This window comes from Lagopus muta, chromosome 17, assembly GCF_023343835.1.
Source record: "Lagopus muta isolate bLagMut1 chromosome 17, bLagMut1 primary, whole genome shotgun sequence".
Lineage (NCBI taxonomy): Eukaryota > Metazoa > Chordata > Aves > Galliformes > Phasianidae > Lagopus > Lagopus muta.
The window spans coordinates 5,782,641-5,807,333 of NC_064449.1; the positions used below are offsets into that span (position 1 = coordinate 5,782,641).

General features: G+C 55.0%; 3 protein-coding genes across 6 annotated transcripts in view; 2 read left to right on the top strand and 1 right to left on the bottom strand.

Annotated features, from left to right (window-relative positions):
• SGSM1 (small G protein signaling modulator 1) overlaps positions 1–13,859 on the bottom strand; it is a 29,014-nt gene extending 15,155 nt beyond the window's left edge. For all 4 annotated transcript variants that reach the window (XM_048964224.1, XM_048964226.1, XM_048964225.1 and 1 more), the window contains exons 1-9: positions 13,782–13,859; positions 13,647–13,690; positions 8,289–8,364; positions 3,986–4,148; positions 3,175–3,327; positions 2,595–2,662; positions 2,174–2,319; positions 1,631–1,762; positions 1,007–1,131 (exon numbers count right to left, since the gene is read on the bottom strand). In XM_048964224.1, coding sequence (XP_048820181.1) covers positions 1,007–1,131; positions 1,631–1,762; positions 2,174–2,319; positions 2,595–2,662; positions 3,175–3,327; positions 3,986–4,148; positions 8,289–8,364; positions 13,647–13,690; positions 13,782–13,800 — 926 coding nt within the window. In that variant the 5' untranslated portion in view covers positions 13,801–13,859. The remainder of the gene's footprint in view (positions 1–1,006; positions 1,132–1,630; positions 1,763–2,173; positions 2,320–2,594; positions 2,663–3,174; positions 3,328–3,985; positions 4,149–8,288; positions 8,365–13,646; positions 13,691–13,781) is intronic.
• A 2,998-nt stretch (positions 13,860–16,857) lies between these two features.
• LOC125701892 (sodium-dependent serotonin transporter-like) lies at positions 16,858–21,779 on the top strand. The gene is made up of 13 exons (XM_048964447.1): positions 16,858–17,050; positions 18,377–18,511; positions 18,638–18,857; positions 18,993–19,131; positions 19,268–19,402; positions 19,854–19,957; positions 20,123–20,250; positions 20,437–20,549; positions 20,624–20,755; positions 20,841–20,940; positions 21,054–21,154; positions 21,353–21,520; positions 21,699–21,779. Exons 1-13 carry the CDS (start codon positions 16,858–16,860, stop codon positions 21,777–21,779), a joined length of 1,749 nt encoding a protein of 582 aa, XP_048820404.1.
• Positions 21,780–22,845: 1,066 nt separating this feature from the next.
• Positions 22,846–24,023, top strand: C17H12orf76 (chromosome 17 C12orf76 homolog). The gene is made up of 2 exons (XM_048963873.1): positions 22,846–23,040; positions 23,124–24,023. The coding sequence occupies exons 1-2, from the start codon at positions 22,947–22,949 to the stop codon at positions 23,207–23,209; spliced, it is 180 nt and encodes a 59-aa protein (XP_048819830.1). The 5' UTR covers positions 22,846–22,946; the 3' UTR covers positions 23,210–24,023.
• Positions 24,024–24,693: the final 670 nt, after the last annotated feature.

Genomic DNA, 24,693 nt, shown 5'->3' on the forward strand with positions numbered 1-24,693 from the left:
AACCCCAGCAACCTGTGCTGTTTCAAAGCTGAAAATGGATTTGGTTCATCTGTCACTTTACCAAAATAGTGCTTCAAATGAAGGTGTTAAAGTACAGCTCACAAAACACATGGAAGGTAAGATGTCACTTCTTGTAGGTTCGTGCTTTGCCATCTGACTCCTCTCCTCCATGGCCACATCTGGACACTGGGATGTAGCAGAGCTTAGGCTGATGCCCGAGTCAAAAACCCAGAAAAGTAGTGTTGAGATGGAAATAGCATTTTAGGGGGAAGGTATCAGGTATAAGGGAATGGCCCAGGGGCCAAGAAGAAAGAGGAGATGAAAAGAACAGAGGTAAACAAACCCCAGAATGCTAGAATTGAGAATAAACAAGTCAGTAAGTTTTGTTGAAGATCTTTACCCCAGGACAAAGGAAGGATGTTCTAAATGCTGCAGCTTTCCTGGAGGATTTGCTTTGTTTTGTTTTTGTTGTCTGTTTTTTTCTTTTCCTTAGAGGCAAACTGGGACCTGCCATGACTCAGCAGTTAAGTTAAAAGAATGCAGCTATCAGGAGAAATGCCAGCAGCCCATAATGCAACCTCAGGCAAAGGGCATGGTAATGTGCTGCTCAGCTCATGTGTTTGTCTCCTGAGCAGTCCTCAGCTGGAGGAATGAACCCCAAGGGCTCTGTTAAATCGGAGGGATTTGGAACACCTGCACCGAGGATCAGCTGAGACAGCACTACAGAATGGAACCCACTCTGTTACCCTTTCCATTATTATCCAGGAACTGATCATGTCTGCAGATACCCTTCCTTATTTAGGAGCTTCTCACTTTCCCAGTTTAACCAGCAACAGAGGAGAACAACAAATCACACCGCTGGGCACCTTTTAGAACCTTCTCCAGTTACCTTGCTGAACATTCCCAGCAGAGATGGGCTGCATCCACAGCATCCCCCACCACCACAAAACCCATGGGAACCTTTGGCCCTTCTGCCCCGTTTGAGCACACTGAGAAGTCGAGTCACCTCTTCTCGTAGTCCAGATCCCCCACGGAGCCATTCATCAGCTGGTTGGGGGTCCACTTCAGTGCCATGATGTCCGCAGTTTGGTGAAGGGACAAATAGCCTGGGATGGCCTCCATATCATCTCTCTTGAGAAGGGAAATGCAGAGAGAGAGAGTTGAGAGCAGCCTGGATGGCACCAGAAGCAAGCACCACCACCTCGTGCCTTCCAGGGCTGACCCACACCTGGAGCACAGTCTGCCCACCAAGAGCAAGGAGCCACAGTGGGCCTACAGAAAGCCTAGCAGACAGCAGGACACCTCAGGCTTGGAAAAGGGCTGAGAACCCAGCTGGGACAAACCCAACAGCCTTGCCTAAGCAGTTTTAACTTCATTTCTTAGAATATAGTAAGCAAAAAGGGACAGGAAGAGAGTTTTTTGCAGCCTCCCATTAATAGAGGGCAGGGAAAGAAGCCTGCTTCTAGCCAAAACTCTTCCATTTGGTTGGAAGGATTTGTATCACAAAGACAGTTCAATCACCGTCTTCCCAGACAAGAAATGAGTCTGTCCCCCTTCCCATCACAGAGCAACATGGGGCAGAGCCATGTGGTGGGGCAGGAGGGCAGCATTCACCCCACTCAGTACTCACTGGCTGCACCAGGACGTTGTTTTTGCCGTAGAGGAGCGTGGCTCGGGAGTTCTGGTGCAGGGACTCCACGTAGTCCCTGGCAGACAGCGATGGCCGGTCATCCATGCTGCCACTCGAATGCCTCTTCTGAATCTGGAAGAGATCCACCAACAGAGGGGAGCTGAGCGTGGACACCTCCTCGTTTCTAACAGCTTTTCTTGAAAGCTCATTCCCTCCTCACTCGTGAAACTCCCTGATAGATCTCCCTCCCTGTGCATCCTCCAAGAGGATTCCTGGCTCTGGCCAAGCTCGACTCAACTCACAGAAGCCCCAGCAGTGTGCTCTGTATGCAATAAACCAAACAGACTTCAGCTGCCTTCTCTTACAGCTCATCCATGCTGCCCCCAAAGAGACCCAACGATGCAATGCCACATTGGTCCAGCACACCCACAATCTCCACAGCCCACACTGACAGAACTCCTGGCTTGATGATGTGAATTATCTCCACATTTCCACCCTGCATCATCAGAGAGGGAGCTGTGGAGCTGCCCCACATCCACTCACACAGAGCGCCGGGCGCTTGGTGGGCGAGTCCTGGCGGCAGTGTGAGCTGTGGATGCGGTGCCGCTGCACCAACTCATCAGCAGAAGGGTCTGTCCAGAAGTGGTCAGCTGTCTTCATCTTGGTGTACTCCAGAGCGCAGGGCCCCACTGCACAAAGAAAAACACAGACACGAGGAATTCATCAGTGTTATTCCACTGCTCAGGTCACTGGAGCCCAGCATCCCCGAGCAGCGTAAGCACGGGGCTCAGCACACATTGCTGCACCACGTGAGAGCAGCAAAGAACTCAGAAGTGGTTCTGCCCATCCAGAGCTGATCAGTTTTTTGAAGTGCTTACAAAAAAGTTCATTGAATTGGGATCACAGAACCAACATCTCAGGTTTGGGAAGTAAGCTACTGAACAGGGTAAGAGGGAAGCGTTACCCAACAAAGATGCAAGAATCGGTCCATCCACAGGATCCATCAGGAGAGCTTCTTTCTCATAGTATTTACTAGAAGAAATGAAAAAGAGCGGCATGCTGTAGCATTTCAGCCCCCTGGAAGAGCTGAACGACAGAGACCGAGGTTCGAAAGCACTGTAATGCCCTCCTCTGTCTGTCTCCCTCCCTGATGGTGAGAGGGTAAGGAGCCTATCAGAGGCTGTTCCTACTAGCTAAGAAATTCCTGGGGGATGCCCTCCTGCAGCACAATGCAAGCATCACTATGCACTAACAAAACCTTCCTGGGGCTGTCCACTTCACCAGCACAGGACACCTCAGCACACAGCTCCCAGAAGACAAGGACAACGTGCTCCACAACACCAGCAGAGCAAGCATGTCCTGTCCTTTTTAGGGAGCACAGAGGGCTGGCCAGCAGCAGTTGGAGTCCCTGTCCTGGGAACAGAGTGACACAACTGGCACAGAGTGACTTCTCCAGCCCACCTGGATGCATCTCAACCAGCAGCACCTCCAGCAAGACTGGAACAAGCTGCAAGGCTAAAACATTGGCTGATGCCAGCACTCACCTGCTGTTCTCCACTAAGTAATGCACGATTTTATCCAAGACCTTGTCAAAGAGGGCTGTGCGGATCCAGAGGTGCTTGATGGCCTGAGGAGACAGGTTGGGCAGCTTTGGCATCTTGCGCACATTCTCTGGGATGCTCTGGACTTGATTTCGTCTGTGGAGGCAGAAGGCAACAGCATCAGAGACAGCTCCTTTCATCTGTCCCATCCCCTATCCCAGAAGGCCCACAGCTGTATCTGAAAACTGCCTTCCCTAAATCTGTTTCCAGCTCTAAAGTTGCCCTAGAACAAGTCTCTGCCCCAGCAGAGTCCCACTGCTTCCCACTGGTGCCCAAGTACAGCAGTTCATAAGCAAAGCAGCTTATTTCAGTACAGCTGAAAGATTCCTGCCCCCAGGTGGCTGCTCCATCCATCTCCCTGGGTCCTGTCCAAGGATGAGTAAGCCACACTTAAACAGAGGTTGAATTACTGCAGGTTATGGCCCTGTACAGTAAAGCAAACCAGACTGGGTTCCAGTTGGCTTAACGCACTGGTCCATAAACCCTGACAGCTCAGGAGCTGATGTGTGTAACCGTCCCTACAGCATAACACAAAGGGCAGAGAAAGGAAGAACCACAGCTCACCACCTCCCAGAGAAACAAGCAGTTCACTCAAGATATTAAAAGCCCAGGGAAGGACTCTGCTCCACCGCAAGAGCAAGTTGTCCTATGGAGACTCAAGGTGGACACTGCAATCATCAGCTGTGCTCAAACTAAGCACCCCCATGCCAACATGCAGGCAGCCTGTGGGGCAGCAGCCACGCTGTTGCCTTACGCGTTCTCAATGAGCTGCTCCAGGTCTTGCACCTTCTTGCAAAGCTCCTCTGCAGGAGGAAAGCTCTTGCCCACCTTCATGAACAGAGCTGCTATTTTGTTGCTGCGCAGGAATCCTGCCGCCCTGCGCCTCAGCCCATACAGGACACACGCTTCCACAGCAGCTGCAACAGAGCAAACTCATTAGTGAAGCAGCAGAGCTCCCACATCACCACTGCCTGTCCCCTGCTGCATCCATAACCTCACTGCACAGCAGAGACATTTCCCAAGAGGAAACCAATGTCGTATTCTGTTCCTGTCTCAGCAGAAGGAAGGTTAAGGTACCCAGATGTTATTTACCCAAAACAGCATGCAGTTCATATGGTCTGTCTTTCTGCCTATCAGTTCTGCTGACTGTACAGAGAGATTATTTTAGTTTTGAAAAAAAAAAGAAAGAAAAAAAAGAGGTTGGTTCAGCTAATTTGGGCAAAAGGAGCAGTTTGACACAAGAAAACATGAACTGCAGGTATGCCAAGATGCAAGTGCCTGCTGCAGTGGATCCAGGATCACTGTAAACCCCTGTGCATCACCTCCCAGGCACTTTGAAGGGCCCTGCTGAAGGCAGCTCAGCTCTCCCTTGTAAGCAGTGGGATTGAGGCACCCAGCTCTGCTGCCCAGGCAGCAGCTGCACAGAAGGATGCATATGGACACAACAGCACTGGCAGTGTGCCTGCCAGAGCCCCCTGAGAGGGCTCAGGATCGATGTCTGGAGTCAGACACAGACTTATTCCATCAGATCAAAGCACTGCAGAAATCTCTTGGCCCCACGGGTGATGGATGTGGCTGTGCCAAGCAGCTCCCTGACATGTCAGCACCCTGCTTCATGCTGCACAGCCAACATGCCTAGCCTCCCCACAGCTGATGCACCTCTCGCTTGGAAAGCCAAGCCCTGCTCACCCAAAGCAGCCTCTGGGAGCAGTTGCATGGGTGCCCTGTGTTTAAATAAAGCCCTGCACAGACCTTCCTTGAAGCCCAGACACACCGCAAACAGCATGCATAGATCTTCCCACCTGTCCCAGAGCACTGTTTGCAGAGCCAACCGCCAATGGCAAGGCAACTCCTCCCTCCTGACAAGCACCCAAATCATCCCATCCCACATCCATCATTTATTCTGCACTACGTGGCTGAAACGTAAGTGGCAGATACAAACAGCCCTCCCTGCCTGAGCCCACACCCAGGCACTGTGCAGTGCCCAGGGGGCATCTCCCCAAAGTTCAGGCAGGTCCCAGCCTTGTGCAGGGTGGAGCAGTGGGCACCCAGCTCTGCCAAGTAGGTTGGGAGCCAGCTGGAAGCAGAATCACAAGCAGAAAAGCCCCGTGAACATTGAGCCTAACCTCTGGGCTGCCCCTGCTTGGCACAGTCAGTTCTGCTCTGAGTTTCCAGCAGGCAAGTCAGAGCAATTGTGCTTGCACAGGAAAGCCAGCAGATTGCCTTGCTCACATCATAGCCAGTGCAGCACGTGCTGCTGCCAGCTAGGGAGCAGCACACAGAGCATCTGAAGTACTACAGCAGCACAGAGCACCCAGCATCCATCCTCAGTGCCATACCCAGAACCTCTGCAAACACTGCTCCTGCTGAGAGAGTGCAGACTATGCAGGGGAAACTCCCTGTGCTCTCCCCAGGGCTCAGAAGCTCGAGCACACAAACTAAGTGCAACTTGCCCACATTAAACAGAAGAGTAACAGCGTTTTCTTTTCTAACCTCGTCATTTTTGGAGCCCGGTTCATTATTTCCTTCTGCCCCCACTGCTAACATTCACTCTGCCCACCCCCAAGGGCATGACCTACCAGAGAGAATGGCACGGGTGCTCTGGCTGCACCCAAAGACTGCAGAGCTGTCAGAGCTCCTCAGCACACTTCCAACCCACTCGGTGGCTGAGCACAGAGGTGAGCTCAGCACTGATGCACATAATGTGCCCCATGGCACGGACAGCCCCCAGCCCTGCCGCTGGCCCCCATCAGCTCCCAGGGCAGTGTGAACATGACAGGTGCCAGCTCGCGTTTGTCTGCTTCCAGTGAGGGCAGCTGCCCTTTGCTGCCTGCCCACTGCTCTCATCACAAGGGCTTCGCGGTACGTTGGCTCTGCAGAGGGCTGGGAGGATGAGGAGGGCCCTGCGAGGAAGGCAGCTCTCCCCAGAGGAAAGGGCAGCTCTGCTCAGCCAGAGCCAGGCTCGAGCACGCTCTGCTTGTCAGCAGAGGAGGTTATTTATAAGCTCCCTCGGCTCACTGAGAGCTGCAGCAAAGCATCCAATTTAGAGAGCAGCACAGCCTGGCTCCTGGTCCTTCCACCACCCAGTGGCAGCACAGTGGCATCAATAAGAACCAGAAGGAACCAACAAGTCCTGGTGCCTGGGTGCCTCAGCTCCATGCCGCAGGCGGCTATAAATAATTGCAGGCTGCGGAGCCTCGTGCTGCACAGAACAGAGAATGAGTCACATCTTGAAGCCTGTTCTGCTCTTTCGATGCCTTTCAGTCGACAGAACACAAAGGCACACAGACCCGCCACCTATCACCTGCTGTATGCCATCCGAGGGCCTGGGACAAAAGGAAGAAGGCAGCCTCTGCTCTCCAAAACAGAAAAGGAGACCTCCTGGCCCGCTCCTCTTTCTGCTTTGTGCGTGTGCACACAGATGCTCTGGTCTCACTCAGCGGCGACGGTGCTAAACGAGTTACCGGAGCAACTCCTTCCAGAGCCGTCATCACTTCTGTCATTTATTTCCCGGGCTCCAAATTAGCAAGCTGCCCTTCAGCAGTTTGTGCATGGAGGAAGGCTGCTTCCCCTCTGCACCCTGCCGGCAGCGTTTTGCTCAGCAGCAGCCACAACAGCCCCAGCTGTGGGCTGTGCCAAAGCACAGCTGAGCATGGCTCAGTGAGTGCCCTGCAGAGCAGTGACAGTCACAGCACACCCAGTGGGCACAGGATGGCCCCGTATGTGGGAAAGCCCCAAGGCTGAGATGCAGCTAAGAGGAGTTGCTTGCTCTTTGGGAAGCCTGGGCTTCACACTTTTTGCTTTAAAGAACCTTGCAAGGCTGAGGACACTGCTGGGTTCTGCACCAACTCTTGGCAGCAGCTCTCCCATAGAATCACTTGGGTTGGAAAGGACCTTAAAGCCTCCCCAGCTACAACCCCTGTTGTATGCTGGCTGCCCAGAGCCCATGCATTGCCAAGGGCATCTTCAGGGATGGGCACCACAGCACTTTGTGCAGCCTGTGCCAGAGCCTCACTGCCCTCTGAGTAAAGAATGTCATCATAATGCCAAACCTACGTCTCCTCTCTTTTACTTTCACACTATCCCTCTTGTCCTGGCAACATCAGACCCTGTAAAAAGTTGGTCTCCTAGAAGGGAGCAGGAGCTTGTAAGCTCCCTTCAAGCAGGGCAGCAGCTCTGACAAACCATCCATTGTAACGCCAACTGCTGCTGCATTACACCTAAGGCTGCTGAGAGAAGGGACTATAAAGAGATTGAAAGGCATCTAGAAAACACCTGGGGAGATTTAGAAGGAATATAAGAAACAAAACTGTTTACAGTATGGGCAGTGAGGCACCACCCAGAGAGGTGGTGGTGCCCCATCCCTGCACACAGCCACGGTCAAGGGACAGGGCAATGAGCACTGATGGATGGGTGTCCCTGTGCACTGCAGGCAGTGGGAGCAGATGGCCTCTAAAGATCCCTTCCAACTCAAGTGGTCCTGATTCTATAAAAGCACCTCGTGCAAGCCAACTGCCAGGTGGGAAGGCAGCAGGGGTCTTGCTCTTCTTCCATAGAGGTCACTGCTTTTTCCCCAAAGCAGCAGCTGCTGGCAGCAGGCAGAGGCAGGTGGAGGCACCAGGCACCTTGCCAAAGCACACTCAAGCTCTGGGTGAGTGGGTAAACACTTGACAAGGACATAGCTGGGCACACACACAGCACATGTCTGACGAATGCTGTCTGTCTGCACACAGCCCCTCACCTGGCTGCATCCCACCCGCACCACAAAGCTGAGCAGTGTGTCCTCACCCAAGCAGCACTGAGGAGCCAGCTCCAGACCCAGGACTCCCCACACACCAACAAACTCATCCATCTGACAGCATGCAGCACTCCCTTGTTATCAAGGCTGACGCTAATTGGGTTCTGCACAGCTCTGACATTCACCCACCCCATCCAGCACTGACCACCTCCAAGGGGCAGATGGGCGTACAGCGTGCATGGTAACCAGAGCTGCACAGAAGGCTCAGAACAGCAGGAACAACCTCATTTTGACTGCAATGCCTCCCCCAGGCACTCACCACAGAAGGAGATGATGTGGCTGCTATCCTCGTGCACAAACTTCCTCGTCACCGCCTCCTCCATGATCTGCTTCACCTGTTGAGCAAACGGACATTTAGAGGGGTTGTGGAGCTTCACCCCCAGATCAGAGCAGGACCTGGGGTGGAGTGGGCACAAAATGGCCTGTGTGGGACACAGGGACCCCAGCAGTGCCAGGGTCGGCTATCAGCCGTGACCAGGAACTCCTCTGCATGGCAATGCAATCACGCTGCCCTCCAGGCGTTGCTCACGACACATCCCAGGCACTCATTTCAGCTGACTTAATCAGAAGGAAGCTGTCACGTATGTCATACATCAGGAACACAATTAGGGAAAGAAAAATAAATTGTAACCCACGTGGGTGCCCCATCCTTAGAGGTGCCCAAAGCCATGGATGGAGCCCTGCTCTGGTGGGGGGCACCCAGCCCATGGCAGGGGCTTGGAACTGGGTCATCTTGAAGGTCTACTCCCAAGCACCCTGCTTTGCACTCCTTGGTTTCAGAAAATGTAGGGTAAATGTAGGGTAAAGGGCTCACAGGGCACAGGTGGGAGTGTGAGCAGCTCGGAGTACTGAGATGTTCTCTCTAAAGGCAAAAGAAAGAGGAAAAAGGGCAGGTCAAGAGCTGGCCAAGCAAACCTTGCAGCTGAAAAGCTTCTAATGGCCTCGTTGGGGGAATTAAAGCTCCTTAGGAGGATAAAATCAAGGCCAGTTATGCATGGCTGGCAGGCCAATAAAGTAAGTTCTTTTATGAAAATGGCTTAAAGAAAAAAGTCTCGCTGTGACCAAAAGCTGCAACCGACCCTCTTGGTCACCACCTGCTGGGGGCACAGGCAGGCCAGAGACACCCCAAAGCCCCCAAATAGAGCAGGGAAATGCTCTAGGTCTGAAATTTCTTCTGCAGTATTGTAATGGGGAACTATCAGGGGAACCGCCTGTGAGTGAATCATCCTAAAGCATAAACGAAGGATCCGTATTTTAAACCCCAGAAAAGCACAACCTGGGAGAAACACTTGGGAATCAATGCACACAGTACATAACCAAATCCCAAACTTCAAACAAGCCGCCAGGTTCAGGTTGAAGCTGCATATCCAAATATTTGGCAGCTGCCATCCCACCGCTGGGCTGCACCGCTCACCCATCAGTGCTTGCAGGGCAGGGGCCATCAGCTCAGCACTGCTGTGTGGCACAGGGGGTCCTCAGCCTGGATGGGCACCCAGCTCAGTGCAGCAACCCACAAACAAGCCCTGCCAGGAGATGCAGCACAGTGGAAAATTACCCACTGCAGGGAAAAGACGAAGAACCCACAACGCTGTATTGACTGAGGTTACTGCACTGAGCCACATAAATCAGAGGTATTTAAAGGAAGAGAAGTGGGAAGGGCACTGCAACAAGGACACTTGGCCAATGCAAAGGGCTACGTGTGAGTGGCTGCATGAGGAATAAACCCTGGGAGCGAGAGCCTCACAGCACAGAGCATTCAAACAAAACAATCCCCTCTGCCCCCATAGGGATGTGTGGGGCAGCTGTGGGTAAAGCCCAGAACGCTGTGGATGCTCCATGGGAGCAGAATGCTGCTCCCAGCTGTGAGCACAGGGCAGGCGGTGCTCCACCAATCTAAACTCTGTTTGCTTTCTGCATGTTTGCTTTGCCAAACTCTCACGAGCTGCCACCTTCTCATTCTCATTGCTGCCCTGATGACGTGCTTGGAAGTTAATTCTAGCACTGAAAAAGCCCATCTCCCCATCAGCCTTGGTTCAACACATCCACACGGGGGACCTCGGTGTGACCTCACCATTCCTTTAACTGCTTCACTCAATCAAGGTCCCACTCCAAGAATAAGCTCTGCTCAAGCTCTGCAGCAGTTCCCCATACCTCATGCAGGGTTTGTCCCTGCAGCACAGCCTCTTCTCAGGTATTACACAGTGCTAAGGGATCACTTACTGAAACAGACACAACATTAAAGCAGGGGAGCGTTCCCAGCGGTTTGTATTTGCAGGCAGCGTTTTGCAGCAGACTTTCTTCATCAAGTTTAAGTCACAAATCCATACATGCCACGCTAATTTAAGATCTCAGAAGCTCACGCTATAGCTGGAGCTATTCCTGTGGTGTTTGTCAAATGCAAACCTCCATGCCATCTGTTGGCACTGCTGTCACGCGCTCAGCCAACACCGCAACGCTTTGGGAGGAACTTCAGCTGTGTCTCTGTTCTCAGTGCCTGATCCTGAAGGTTTGCCCTGGTGCCCAGCTCTGCACAAAGCATGCATGCCCTGAGCTGCTATGGGACACAGCCACGTGCTCAAGGCGTATGGTGGCATGAGAATGGAGATCTGGCAGCTGGAAGAGGAAGGAGCACCGACCTCATCTCCCTGAGCACTGGAGCAGACAAGGAATCAAGGAGCAGAGCTGCCTTGTGCAGGGCAGGAAATCCAACCGGAGCAGCTGGAGGATGAGACACCAGTGCCTTTATCTTCAAAAGGAGAGAAAATGGCCCCCAGCAGTCAGTAGTACTCTTTTCAGAAGAGATCAATGCAGGCAATTGAGAAATGAGGCATTAAAGCCTCCTGTTTACTTCTGATACAGGGATGTTTCAAACAGGCTGACCGTGCTGCTGGAGAGCCCCTCTTTTATTACAGACCCACAGCTTATCATCTGCATCTTCCTTCTGCCTAAGCCACACAAAGCCTCGCTTCTTCAATTTGGCCTCGAGGACACTGGCAGCGACTGCCATCCATTCTTCAAATCTTAATAACCTGGAATTAATTCACAACTTTCTGTTGTGCACCTGAATGAAGGAGCTGGCACGGACCCCGTGGCCATTTGGGAGCACAGCCATGCGTGCACATCTCAAAGGAGGAAGCCACCCTGCAGGAGCAGAGCTCTCAGGGGCTGCTGTGCTTGGGCACAAAGCAGACAGCACTGCTGCACAGCAGCTGACCTGAGGGTGGAAGGAGGCACTGCCTGATGTAGTTATGTCTGCAGCAGAACCAGAGAGCAGCTACAGCAGCACCCACCCCAGCCACATACCAGTACATCCCATGTAGGTGGAAGGCTATGGGACAAGAGCTGGCAAGCAGGCTGAAAGTCAATTGACAACTGGAGCTGGTCTCAATGACCACACGCATCCCTTCCAGCTCAGTTGCAATAAGCACATTTTCAGTCAGAAATTCAATCTGGGATATTTGGGGGTTGGAGTCCATCTGATAAAGGTTCTAAGAGAAAACCAGAGAAGATTTATGTTACTTTTCCTGCATAACAGTAAACAGAATTCCTCTGAAAACCATCCTGCCACTTCTCCCCTACAGCCTGCTGACAGACAGTCAATTTTGCAGCTTTCAAGATCAGTTTGATTTATTATAACCATATGGGCACACACACACACAAAACTGATAGGGACAGCCCAACTCATTGCAATCCACAAACCTACTGCAGAGCAGGACTTCCTCAAAATAAAAATGCATTAACCATGGCAACAACCAAATGCTGGAGTCCATTTGCTCACTGTAATGCTATGGGCAATTCCATCTATTGTTTACCTATCTCCTCTCATCAGGCATTGCCTGCACGATGTTGTTACTCCTTCTGCTGTTGCCCCAGGGCTACAGATGTGGCATGGCTTCCCCAGTGTGCTCTGTGGCTGTTCCCAGTCCCAGTGGAGCTCACTGACACATGGGAACACCATCAGATTCCAAAAGGCCACAGCTGAGGGCATGCAAAGCAGGGTTGGTGTGATGGGATGGGAATATGGAGTTGTGTGAAGGGTGAGAATGCAAGGGGTGGGAAAAGAAAAGGAGGGTTTCTGCAGTTGGCACTTCCTAGCACTGCTCCAAAGGCTGCACAGGCTCCCAACTCAGCCTGAAGTCAGTCTAAAAAAGGGCAAGAAAATGAAAATAAAACAGCAAAAGTGTGTGTAAAATGGGCTTAACGAGCAGAGAATGGGCAACAGAACGCCCCACCACCCCAAGCTGCAGTTCCATACATAACCTACAGAAGCACATTTCCTGTTTTTGGGTTGTTGTTTTTTTTTTTTCTTTAAATCCTAACAGAGCAAAGAATGCAGAGCACGGGTCTGACATGGAACCCCTGCACCTGTGTGCCTGCATGCAAACAGCCCTGCCTGCAGGGCCAAGGGCAGCAGCACAGTGCTGGGAGAAAATCTGGGGCAAGCACAGCTGTGTGGCAAAGCAGCAGCTGAGCCCAGAGCAGTGAGACTGCCCAGGGGGAGAGGCTGTGGGCACTCCATCCCTGGAGTATTAAAGGCAGCCTGAGTTTTGGTGAGGAGCACCCAGCCCATGGCAATGGGAACTGCTTGACCTTTAAGGTCCCCTCCAACTTAAGCCGTTCTATGATTTTATGAAAACTGTTCTGCATCAGCACTGCCCTCCCTATAGGGCAGATATGAGGCACCTGCTGATGTAGCTGTCACACAGTGACACATGGACTGGTGGCATTTCAGCAGGGCAGAAAGGCTCTTCCCATGCCCTACCTCACTCCTTCACCTCCACCTGAATTCACCAACCGCCCGTGCAGCACAGCTGATCCGTTAAGAGCCAGCAGACAGCTCTCCTGTGCTACCAGAAGGGCACATTACAGCCCTCAGCACTCCTCCTTTAGGCACTTTCCTCAAACATAGGGACCCTGGAGAGACAGAGAGAGCGTGTGCACAGAGAGAAGCCCAGCACCGGCTGCCAGCATGGAAGATGCTCCTGGAGATCAGTAGTGCCCACTGAGGCCCAGCAGGCTGCAGAAAGAAGCTCCGTCCTCCTCCTCCTCCAGCCGTGCACCCAGCAGCCCCATCCCCACCTGCAGCCTCGGGAGGAGCCGCAGGCAGACGGCAATAACGAGATGTCGGCTTCATCCACGATGCTAAAGAAATGTCACAGCCTTTCGCTGGTTTAATATCTGTCGTCAAGGCAACGAGTAGCATTGCTCGCCACCACGCCCGGCGCGGGATTAAAGGTGGGGAAAGGGTCTGGATGAACAAACGCAGCGCTGTCAGCATCCCCGCTCGCTCCCAGGAGAAGCACCGCTTCCCCGAACCCACCGTGGATACACGCAGATGCTCACCAACAGAACACCGCACGCACCCAGCGCCCGGCACAGCCGGCCTGCAGGCTCAGCCCGTGGCCAGGGATGCTCTCGGTTCTCCGTGGCACACCGGGTCTCCGCAACGTGTCCCACGCGGGGAACGGCCGCCCCCCAACCCCACCGCCCGGCGCGGCGCACGGCCGGACCGCCGAGTTCCCGTTGCCCGAGGGCGGCACCGCCCGGCGCTGCGCCCGCACCCACGAGCGGAACGACCGGCCGGGGCACGGCAGCGGGACGGCATCCCCGCACCCACCTCCTTCTTGACGGTGCGCAGCAACCGCTGCCGGGTCTCCGCTTCTGTGGGGAGAAGGGGAGAGCCCCGTTAGCGCGGCCCGGCCCCGCAGCCCCCCGACCCACCGCCCCCAATCCCATCCCAGCCCTGCCCTACCCGCCGGGGCCGCCGCCATAGCCGCGCTCCGCAGCGCCCGCAGAGTGGCGGAGGGCCGGGCCGGGCCGATCGGGTCCGCACCGCCCACCGCGCCCGCCGGGGTGGAGCCGAGGCCGGGAGCGCCGCCAATCCGAGCGCACCGCCCGGGGACGGCCGTCGATGGAGCGGGGCTCCGTGCGAGCCCGGCCCGGCCGTGCGGTGCGGTGGCGGCCGGCAGAGCCGTGCCCTCCGCAGGGCTCATCCCTTCCGTGGGGACGGCGGTGCTGTTTGTCCCCTGAGCAGCGTGGCCCCGTTCCGGCGGCTCCCCGAGGATCACCATCACCACCATCCACATCATCTCCCGCATTTGGGGAATCCTCCCACCAAGCAGCCCCAGGCCCGGTGTGCGCCAGGGCAGCGACCCACGAGGCTGGGTGACACTGAGACGGGGCCGTGCCTCGTGTTCTGGGCCATGTGGCAAAGCCCTCTCCCCGCACAGCCCCGCACAGCCCCGCACAGCCCCGCACAGCCCCGCACAGCCCCGCACAGCCCCGCACAGCCCCGCACAGCCCCGCACAGCCGTGCCCGCCCACCGCGCTCCCGTTGGCATTCTGCACCGAGAAAGAGATAACGAGCAGCAAAGCCCTATTCGCGGGAGACCCGGAGATGCCTGGAATCAAGATTGCAAACAGTTCAGCGCAAGCCCTGGCTCGCAGTTCTTATTAACATATTTTCTGTTTTTCTGCTCCCTCGTTTGATGTTCCAGGACATTTCCATAGAAACAGCATCCTGGCTCCTCAGCAGTCCGGTTTCCACTAACCACAAACCACATTAGCACGGGGCAGAACGAGCGAGCTGCAGGCTGAGAGCAATGCAGAACTCATCCCTGCAATTTGCCTTTTGTACAGGGAGAATCTCTGTGCCGTAGCGGGTCGTAGAGGAACGCTATTTCCTCCTGCAGCGTTTGTTTTTTGCCATTAATTCTGTTGCTAAATGCCCTAACAAAGGCAGATGGCACCAGGGGGGCCAGGGACCCCAGCCTTACCCATGCAGGTGGCACACAGCTGTGCTGCTCTGCCCGTCTTTTATTTACGTCCTACGGTGCTGAACAGGCAATTAAGGCAGGCTAATAAACACTCACAATGAAGGCATCACAGCCTCATAAAGCAGCGCCTCGTAAAGCGTGGGTAGAATGGGGTTGGCCCCAGGTTTCTGGAGTCTGGAGAGCTGGAGCAGGAGCACGTCGAGCTACCCTTAATGTGATTAAGTTACATCTCTGCGTATCATGCTAATTAAATTAAACTTCCCACTGCTGCCTCTGCGGCTTAAACAGAACGGTGGTTTTAAGACCACAATTCACCTCTCTGCATTTCATGGCATGGGGAAGCAGGTTGGATAATCAGATCAGTGCGCTCTTCAGAAACTCATCTAACTCGGTGGAAATTCAGATTTAAATCTGATTTCAGCTACATTTCAACAGTGCGTTCTGAATCTGAAGTGATTTGGATGCAGCTGCCCCCTCAACTGCTGTGGAATCAGAGAATGGTTTGGGATGGAAGGGACTTTAAATTCGGAGTGATCCCAACCTGCTGCTGAGGGCTGGTGGCCATCCATCAGATCAGGATGCCCACAGACCTTCATGATGGAGCTCTGGGTGTCCCTGTTTGCTGCATGAGAAGGGACCAGCTGGTCTTTGAGGGTCCCTTCCAACGCCAGCTGTGATCCTATGGCGCAGGGTAGCACACGCAGACATGGACAGCAGGAGCGGAGAGCTGGGACCAGAATAAGGAGAGCTCTGGGGAAGTTTCTCAAAGCAATGGGGATCTCAGAGCCTGCTCAGCATGGAATTGACAGCAGGTGCCTGGGGGCAGGTGGGGCCAGCAGCGGGGCCCTGCAATTGCAGCTTAGGAGCAGAGCGTTGGCATCACCAACAGGATCTGTGGCAACGAGACCCCCTGGAGAAAATAAGGGTCAGCTGCAGAAAAAGAGCTGCTGGTTTGGTTGCTATGACACCAATGCTGTCACTGCTGTCACTCACAGGGAGGACTGCCTGTGGGATGAAGCCCCGGCACTCTGCTCAGACACAGCCATCCCCAGGGAGACACAGAGCACCCAACAGCCGAGCACCACTTGGCTTTGGTCGCTGATGGGTTCAATACCCACACCCACGTTATAGGAGGTGCTGCTGGAATTCACAGCTTTGAGTGACACGGATCTCCTATAAACCCATGGGGGGATTAATTGGCTCTCACCTGCATGCCGAGCCCCAGCTGGGGAACCTTGGTGCCTGGGAGGCATTCAGCCCTGTGCAGCAACAGCAAACGTGGTACTTTAATGGGGCATCTCCAGCAGGTCCCCATGCACATGCTGCAGCACCATTCATGTCCAGAGGACTCCAGCTGGCGTCACGTCGTCACAGCAACCTGCCGTCCGTGTCCCGTTTTGATCTCATTTGTAGTTTCTTTTAATTACAGATGAGGGGTGCCTGGAGCACACGTGGCCTGGAGTGCCCACAGCCTCCTGCAGGGCTTAGCTGTGCAGGGTGCAATGCAGGGAGCTGCCTGTTTTGTTTGCAGTGAAGTTTGCTGTTGAACTGCCAAATGGAAGAGAGCGATGGCTCTCGGTACCACACCATTCCCTCCCGATAGCTTGTGGGCTGCAGAAGTTATTCCACTTTCCAGTGGTACAACCACTCGCACCCCCAGATCTCAAAGCATCGCTGGCTGTGGCAGCAGGTGGAGGTGCCTCCGGCCTGCAAATTGCACCAAAGACAAAAAAACAATGTTGCACTGAAAGGGTGCAGAACCAAACCACCACCTCTGCCTTAACCCCACATCTGTGCAAAAAAAAAACCCACCCCGACAGCAAAACGTCCCCTGGATGCAAGGAGCAGGGGATGGAGCTGTGAGCCTCCCCACTCCTTCTGCACTGATCAAAGCACGGCTCTCCCCATTGGAGCCATGGGTTCCCAGCTGGAGGTGGGGACACGTAGGCAGCCGGACCCTCCCCTCCTCAGATCTGTCATCAGACGGAGAAAAATCCATCCTTCCCTCCCCAAGTTGCTCACCCAACCCTGCAGAACTCGCAGGGGCACAGAATGGGGGAGCGCTGCCCGGTGCCTGCTGGCCCCCCTCAACACGATGGGGGTCCCGGAGCCATCCCTGTGCCCCCAGCCCACCCCCGGGACAAGTGGAGCAAGAAAATGGATTTTCTCCTCTCAGTCGTCGGGTTTGCCGTCGATCTGGGCAACGTGTGGCGCTTCCCTTACATCTGCTACCAGAACGGAGGGGGTAAGGACAGCGCTGGGGTTGCTGCACTGGGGGAGCAAAAAGCTGTTTGTGGGCTTTGGGATGCTGAGAACTCGCTGTTGCTTTTCTCTGTTTGTCTCTAACTGCTCCTCTTGGCAGAGGGCAGCTCCACTTCTCCCCACTTTTCCTCACCTCTCTTCTCTCCGTACCCTGCGCCGGTCTGCAGTGATGGAGCTGCATGTTTGGGGTGGGAGGCTGTCGCTGGTCTTATCCCTGGGTACAAGCAAACCTCTGGCAGGCAGTGCCTTGAATAACTCTGCAGACACCTTCGGTCTCAGCTCCATGCAGCCGTGGTGCTGGATGCAGTGTGAGCCCTGATCTGTGAGCACAGCCCTGTGCAACATGGGTGCTTCCTCCCATGGAGCTAGCAGAAGATAGAAAAGCTCCATGAAGGAAACGTCTTCAGTAAATGATGGCTAAATAAGTTGCTTTAAATAGACCCAAATAATAATAATAATAATAATGAACAACTCTTGCATAGAAATTATAAATGAGGAATGAGAATTCTGTGCCGTTTGCAACAGCACAGTGGATTTAATTGCCAAAGTCGGCATTCGGGTAACATCTTCTCAAGCTTGGGGAAATTAGCAGGAGATAATTAGTACCACACTCAAGGCTACAGCGTGGATCCCAGGTGCCCCCACGGAAGCAGTTATTTGTGCCTTAATCCTGTGGGACAGCCAGTGAACTTCTGCTGGAGCTGCTCTCCATCAGTGCAGAGGGAGCTGTGGGCTCTGGGTGGGGAGCTGGGCTTGGGCAGCAGCTCCATAGAGGGAGGGATGGACTCCCAGCCAGGATGAGCCTGCAGGGCTGGCAGCACCGTGCCATGAGGGCAGGGCAGCAGGGATGTGATGCCCCCGGTGCGTGGAGGCTCTCACAGAGAGAAGTTGTGGGGGTTCAATTAACTGCCCCCAGCTGAGCTATCCCGACAGCACAGAGAGCAGCTCCACTTCTAAAAAGTCCACTGGGTGCAGCACAGCTCTGCTAAAAGCACTGCGAGCATGAATAATGTAGATGACAGCGTTAATTACTTGTATCTCGGGGTGACAATCAGTGAGATTTCCCCTAAAATCGGAGACCTAAGAGGTGCACAGTGCCTCATCCCCTGTGTCTGCCTTGTTCTGCTCATTGCATCAGCCTGCCTGAGTGTTCCCAGCAACGCACCCACCTGTGAGCTGCTTGCTGCAGGGCATCCCAAAGCCTGCGTGCATCCAAATGCTCATCCATGCTTCACGACACATCCCTGTGCACGCTCACCGCCTGGTACAGGGTTGCAGCAGTCACCCCACTCTGCTCCTTACCCCACAGGAGCCTTTCTCATCCCATACACGCTGATGGCTGTTTTTGGAGGGGTGCCCCTCTTCTACATGGAGCTGGCCCTGGGGCAGTTCCACAGGACGGGCGCCATTCCCATCTGGAAGCACATCTGCCCCATCTTCAAAGGTGAGTGAGCCCCGCTTCATGCAGAACCACCACCAGCCCCACACAGGACCAGCAGCCCTAAGAAACACCACCAGCCCCATGCAGGGCACAGGCTCAGCTTTCCCACCTGTCCCTCTCTCTCCACAGGCATCGGTTTTGCCATCTGCATCATTGGCCTCTACGTCTCCTTCTACTACAACACCATCATCGCTTGGGCATTCTATTACTTCTACTCATCCTTCTCGGGCACCCTGCCCTGGGCGAGCTGTGACAACCCCTGGAATACACCCAACTGCACCAACTACTTTGGGAGGAACAACGTGACCTGGACCAACTTCTCCAGGTCCCCAGCTGAGGAGTTTTATACGTAAGTGTCCACATGTGGGCAGTGAGCTGGAGTTGGGGTATGTCTCGCAGTGCAGGGAGCAGGATAGGGGGCCTGGCAGCAGACGTACCACTGCACATGGGCATCATGAGACCCTGAGACCCTGTCTGGCCGTAGGAGGAAGGTCCTGGAGCTTCAGAAGTCCGGAGGTCTGTACAACGTGGGGGGGATCCGCTGGCAGCTGCTCCTCTGCCTTTTCCTCATCTTCACCATCGTTTACTTCAGCCTGTGGAAAGGGGTGAAAACCTCTGGGAAGGTAAGAAGAACCCATGCCAATGCTGCTGCAACCCTGAGCTCCTGCCTGGCTAAACTTGGGGCATCGCCTCCTCCCCATCCCTGCAGCCAGGTTGTTGGGTGCTCAGTGCCGTGGCTGATGGCTGCCCCTGCTGTAGGTGGTGTGGGTGACGGCCACGCTGCCTTACCTCGTCCTGCTCATCCTGCTGGTCCGTGGGGCCACCCTGCCTGGAGCCTGGAGGGGGGTCCTCTTCTACTTGCGCCCAGACTGGGGCAAGCTGCTGAGCACAGCGGTGAGTGCAGGTGCCCCGTCTCTGCCTACCCTGCTCCCCTCTCCGAGGCCAGCAGCACACAGACCCTCCCACAGCGTGCACCCACCCCTGTGCTCTGCTTCTGTAGAGATGAAATGCCCTGGATGGGCTCTTGGAAATGTAAATCTATAATTGAATCACCCATCTCATTGCTGCCACGGTTTGTTCGAGCCGTGTTCTCACCCTGGCTTGACAATAGGCTTCCTGTGGGTAATTACCAGGCAACACTTGAAAATTCTCATTAAAGATAACCAGGGCCACGCTGCTGCCTGGACCTGGCACAGAGGCTTGAGGCTCCCTTTGGCTTCCTCTCCCCCTGGGCACAGCATTCAGGGTTAGGGTTAGTGCATCCCTGTGCCAAGGGGGGCCTGCTGTGGGGTGGGCAAACCGCAGAGCATCCACCCAGCCTCCAGCTGCCTGTTGCTTCTGCCAGGTCTGGGTTGATGCTGCTGCACAGATTTTCTTCTCCCTGGGTCCTGGATTCGGTGTTCTTCTCGCTCTGGCCAGTTACAACCACTTCCACAACAACTGCTACCGGTGAGCACCTGCTGCAAGATGCGGTGCAGGCATGGGGCTGTGCCAGAGCAGCTGCAGCAGAGCACCACAGCCATGGGCTGAGCACTGCTGCCCATTTCCCTGATGGTGTGGGCATGCAGGGAGGGCTCAGCCGTTTGCCACGTCTCCCTGCCTTCTGTCTTCCAGGGATGCACTCATCACCAGTGCAGTGAACTGCCTCACCAGCTTCCTCTCGGGTTTTGTCATCTTCACTGTGCTGGGCTACATGGCTGAGATGCGGGATGTGGAGGTGGAGGATGTAGCCAGAGACAAAGGTTTGCCCCCCACTGCTTCAGAACCCCATCTTGTCTGGCCTCATGGTGCCCCTGCTGGAGCTGGGATGTCCCTGTGCACCCAGGGGTGCATGGATGGCAGTGAGGCCTGGACTGCTACACTTTATAAAATCCCACTGCTTGCCAGCACCCAGAAGAAAGGCAAAACCAACCTGCATCCCTTCCTAGGTCCTAGCCTGCTTTTTATCACCTACCCCGAAGCCATCGCCAACATGGTGGGATCCACCTTCTTCGCCATCATCTTCTTCCTGATGATGATAACGCTGGGGCTGGACAGCACGGTAGGAACCTCTGCAGCAGCACTGACACAGCAACAGGGGGAAGATTCCGTCTCATTCCTGTGCTCCGTTTGCAGTTTGGGGGCCTGGAGGCCGTGATCACTGCCGTGATGGATGAATACCCCCAGGTCCTGGCCCAGCGCAGGGAGCTCTTCGTCCTCGGCCTCATCACAGTCTGCTTCCTGGGCTCACTGAGCACCCTCACCTACGTGAGTACAGCCTGGGGAAGATGCTGGTCTGTGCTGTGCCCCATCAGTGAGCACAGTGCCATCCCACCAACCCATCTCGCTCCAGGGCGGTGCCTACGTGGTGAAGCTGCTGGAGGAGTTTGGTGCTGGCTGCTCCATCCTGGCCGTGGTGCTGCTGGAAACCATAGCTGTGTCCTGGTTCTATGGTAAGAGGGGCACCAGGATGGGATCTAGCAACGGGATGGGACCTGGAAACCAGATGAGGCCTGAGCCCATGGGCTGCAGCTGCCTTGCCCCATGACGGCTCTGTGCTCCACAGGGATCCAGCGGTTCTCCCATGACGTGAAAGCCATGCTGGGCTTCACCCCAGGGCTGTTCTGGAAGGTGTGCTGGGTGGCCATCAGCCCTGCCCTGCTGGCAGTGAGTAGTGCATTTCGCAGCCCCTTCTGCTGCTGTGCTCCAGGGCAAAGCTTGGAGCTGACAACCAGGCAGGATTGCTGAGTGCAGCTCTGAGCCTTGTGTTGCAGCTGACCCACAGCTGCAGAGAGCCAGCAGGGCTGCTCAGTGCTGGAGCACATCCATGAGCTGCTTCCTGATTGCCCTCTGTGGGTTCTGCAGTTCATTGTGGCCAGCTCGCTTCTGGAGCAGCCACCCCTGGCCCTTTTTGGCTACCAGTACCCAGCATGGAGCACCTCACTGGGACACCTCATAGGAGCATCTTCCTTCATCTGCATCCCTGTCTACATGGTGTACAAGTTGGTCTGGACACCGGGGTCCCTCAAGCAGGTCAGAGCTACATCAGCACAATGCTGTCCTCAGCTGTCACCCCTCCTTTTCACCAGTTTTTGGGACATCTCTGAGCTCGGGGCCATTGCAGCCCAATGGAAGAGCAGCAGCTCCCGCTAGCAGAGCTCGAGGTCCCACTGCAGGAATGGAACCCATTGCTTTTCTCTTCCTGCTTCAGCGCCTCGCTGTCTGCATTCGGCCGGAGAAAACAGTGCGAGACCCCCAGGCAGAGGTGGTGGGCATGGAGCCGGTCCTGTAGCACGATGAGGGGATGCAGAGGCTGCTCCCTGTTCCCACGTAACGCCATCAGGCAGGCAGAAGGCTGTCACTTTCACCATCCTCTCTGCTGACTGGCCCCACAGCTGCAGGCATTGCAAGCATGCAGTGACCACGGTGCCTCCTGCAGTGCAGTGTGCGGGCGCTGCATCGCTGCTCCATGTGTTGGTCCCCTTTCAAAGAGAAAACGAAGCCCCGGCTGTGAGCAGGCTGTGTGTTTTTTGGCTTTATGAGGTTCATTTCCCCCATGCTCCCCGTTGGGGTGAAAACAGAACCCCAACGTGTAGCAATGTCCCCATGGTCACTGTCACCTTGTCTGGCTGAGGGATGCCTGTGGTGTCACCATGCCGCTGGCTCCATGTGCCCTCATCAGCTGCTGTCAGCCCTCCTGTCCCCACAGCAGCTAACACAGAACAGAACTGGAGGGTGCAGCCAAGAGCTGGGGGCAAACAGCGATGGAGGGGACCCAGGGCTGGGGGCACACGGAGGGCTGGAAGAACACAGGGGTAGGAGGCACATAGAGATGGGGACAACAGCGGGGTGGGAACATGAGTTTGGGGGTGACACAGGGATGGGGGACGTATAGGGATAGGAGATAGTGATATCTGATAGACAGGACAAGGGGGAACAGCTATAAAACTAAAAGACGGGAGATTGAGGTTGGATGTGAGGAAGCAATTCCTCACTCAGAGGGCAGTAAGACCCTGGCAGTGCTGCCCAGAGCTGTGGTGCCCCATCCCTGGAGGAGCCCGAGGCCATGGATGGGCAGCCTGAGCTGGGGGCAGCCAGCACACGGCAGGGCTGGGGGGGCTTTGCGGTTCCTTCTAACCCAAACCATTCTATGACTCTATGAGACACGCGGAAGTGGGAAGAACAAGGGAACGGAGAGAACAAGCGACACGGAGATGGGGGAGAACTCGAGGAACGCACAGACGGGCAGAATTTGAGGCGGGGGAAGCGGGGGGTCGGGCGGCGCACAGCGATGGGGCGCGGCGCTGACGATGGCGGGGCGGGGCGGGCGGCAGGAAGAGGAAGCGCCGCTCTTCGCCGTGCTGAAGAGCCGAGCCGAGCCGAGCCGAGCCGAGCCGAGCCGAGCCGAGCCGAGCCGAGCCGAGCCGAGCCGAGCCGAGCCGAGCCGAGCCGAGCCGAGATGTCGCTGCGGGGCTGGGCGCTGGCCGTGCTGGCGGCGCTGACCCCGGCGGAGCGCAGCCGGTCCTACGCCGTGCTGCAGAAACAGAACCTGGGTAAGGAGCGGGGGGGCGGGAGGGGACGGCTTCGCTTTGTGCCGTGCGGCGGGGACTTGATCTATCGGCCTCCTCCCTCGCAGTGCTGCTGGGCAGCATCCTCAGCGCCCTGCTGCTCACCATCGTCCTCGTGGCCGTCTGCGTCTACAAACCCGTCCGCCGGCGGTAGTGGCCGCGTCCCGCGGCTCGAGGACGTCGCCGTCACCCGCACGGACCCGCACGGACACCCGGAGCCGCCCCGCGGGCGTTCCGCTCGGCATCACCGCATCCGCTTTGCAGTGATGGCGGTCCCAGCCCCAGCGCTGAGCACCGGAGCCGCGGGGAGCAGCCGTGGACGAGGACCGCGTCCCAGCCCCAGCACCTCTGGGAGCTCTGCGTTGGAGCTACAGCCGGATCCACGTCGTGCAGCTTTTGGTAACAAATTCAAGGGTTTACACTGAAGTCACACGTGCGTACGGATGCTGCTATTTTGTTTGTTTGTTTTGCACTGCTGGGAGTAGTAACTGGATTTTTGCTTATAAATATTACTTTGGTATTTAACATAGGGGTCGGGGTAGTAATTTATTTTAGATTTTTAAAAGTGTACCTCCAGAGTAAGGGTGGTGGTCAGCTGTGCAAGCACTGCAGCCAGCTGGTCCTGCTCTGTTAGGGGCAGGGAGAACTCCTGGAGCTGGGGGTTCCCTTTGCTGCTGCTCTGCGCATCAGTAAAAGAGCCTGGCCTGGAACAGACCTCGTTTCTAATCTCAGCGAAGCACACATGAGGGAGCAAGCTAACGGCAGGATGTTTCTTTCTGATCTTCTCCATAGTTGTGGAGCTCTGGCTCGCTGATTTTTGCATCCTTTGTTCCATGTAACACTGTGCCCATAGCTGTGTGCTTGTTTGTGGGTGCAGCTCTGAGCTGAGCGCCCTGCAGCAGCATTGTTTGCATTCATTCTTCGCCCCCTGCTCTGTCTCTCTGTACGAATAAAAGAGAAGTAAACACTGCAGGACTCCTTTATTTATTCATGGACGTTCAGCTGTAGCAGTCCCACAGCCCAGCTGCGAGCTTACTGCTTGCAGGACAAGGGAGGAGAACGAGCACAAGGATTTCCAAATGAAGCGCATTGTGAGTTACCATGGAACATAACCCAACCCCAGAACAACAGCCCAACAGCCCCTGCTTTGTCTCACTGCCACACAGCACAGAAACGGAGCCACAGCTTACAGACCTTTAGGTGCCGCTATGCAGAAGTTACTCATAGGTTCAGAACACAGATGCAGCTTTGTGACCGAGGTTCTGCTTTCCCACATAACCTCAAAGGCTGTTCAGGGAACCAAAATTGACAGGCTTAATTTTTGGACAGCAGTGTTAATATGAACATAGCAGTGCAACTCACTGCTGCTCTTTTCCATGTTACTCACAAGAAGGTGCATACAGAACTGACCAACAGCACTGAAGCCTCAACACCAGCCTGCCTTTAATTTGCTGAGGACAGTTCACTGATCCCCATTTTATTTTTTCCTTCTCACCTTGGAGATGCTCACTAGCAAAAAGCAAAGTCAGAGCAGTCTTACAAAGGTAACAGCACTCTTTATTTCCGCTGGAGGAAAAATAAAACAAACAAAACCAACACAACTTTATCTTTTAACCCATAATGTCATCAAGAGCTGAA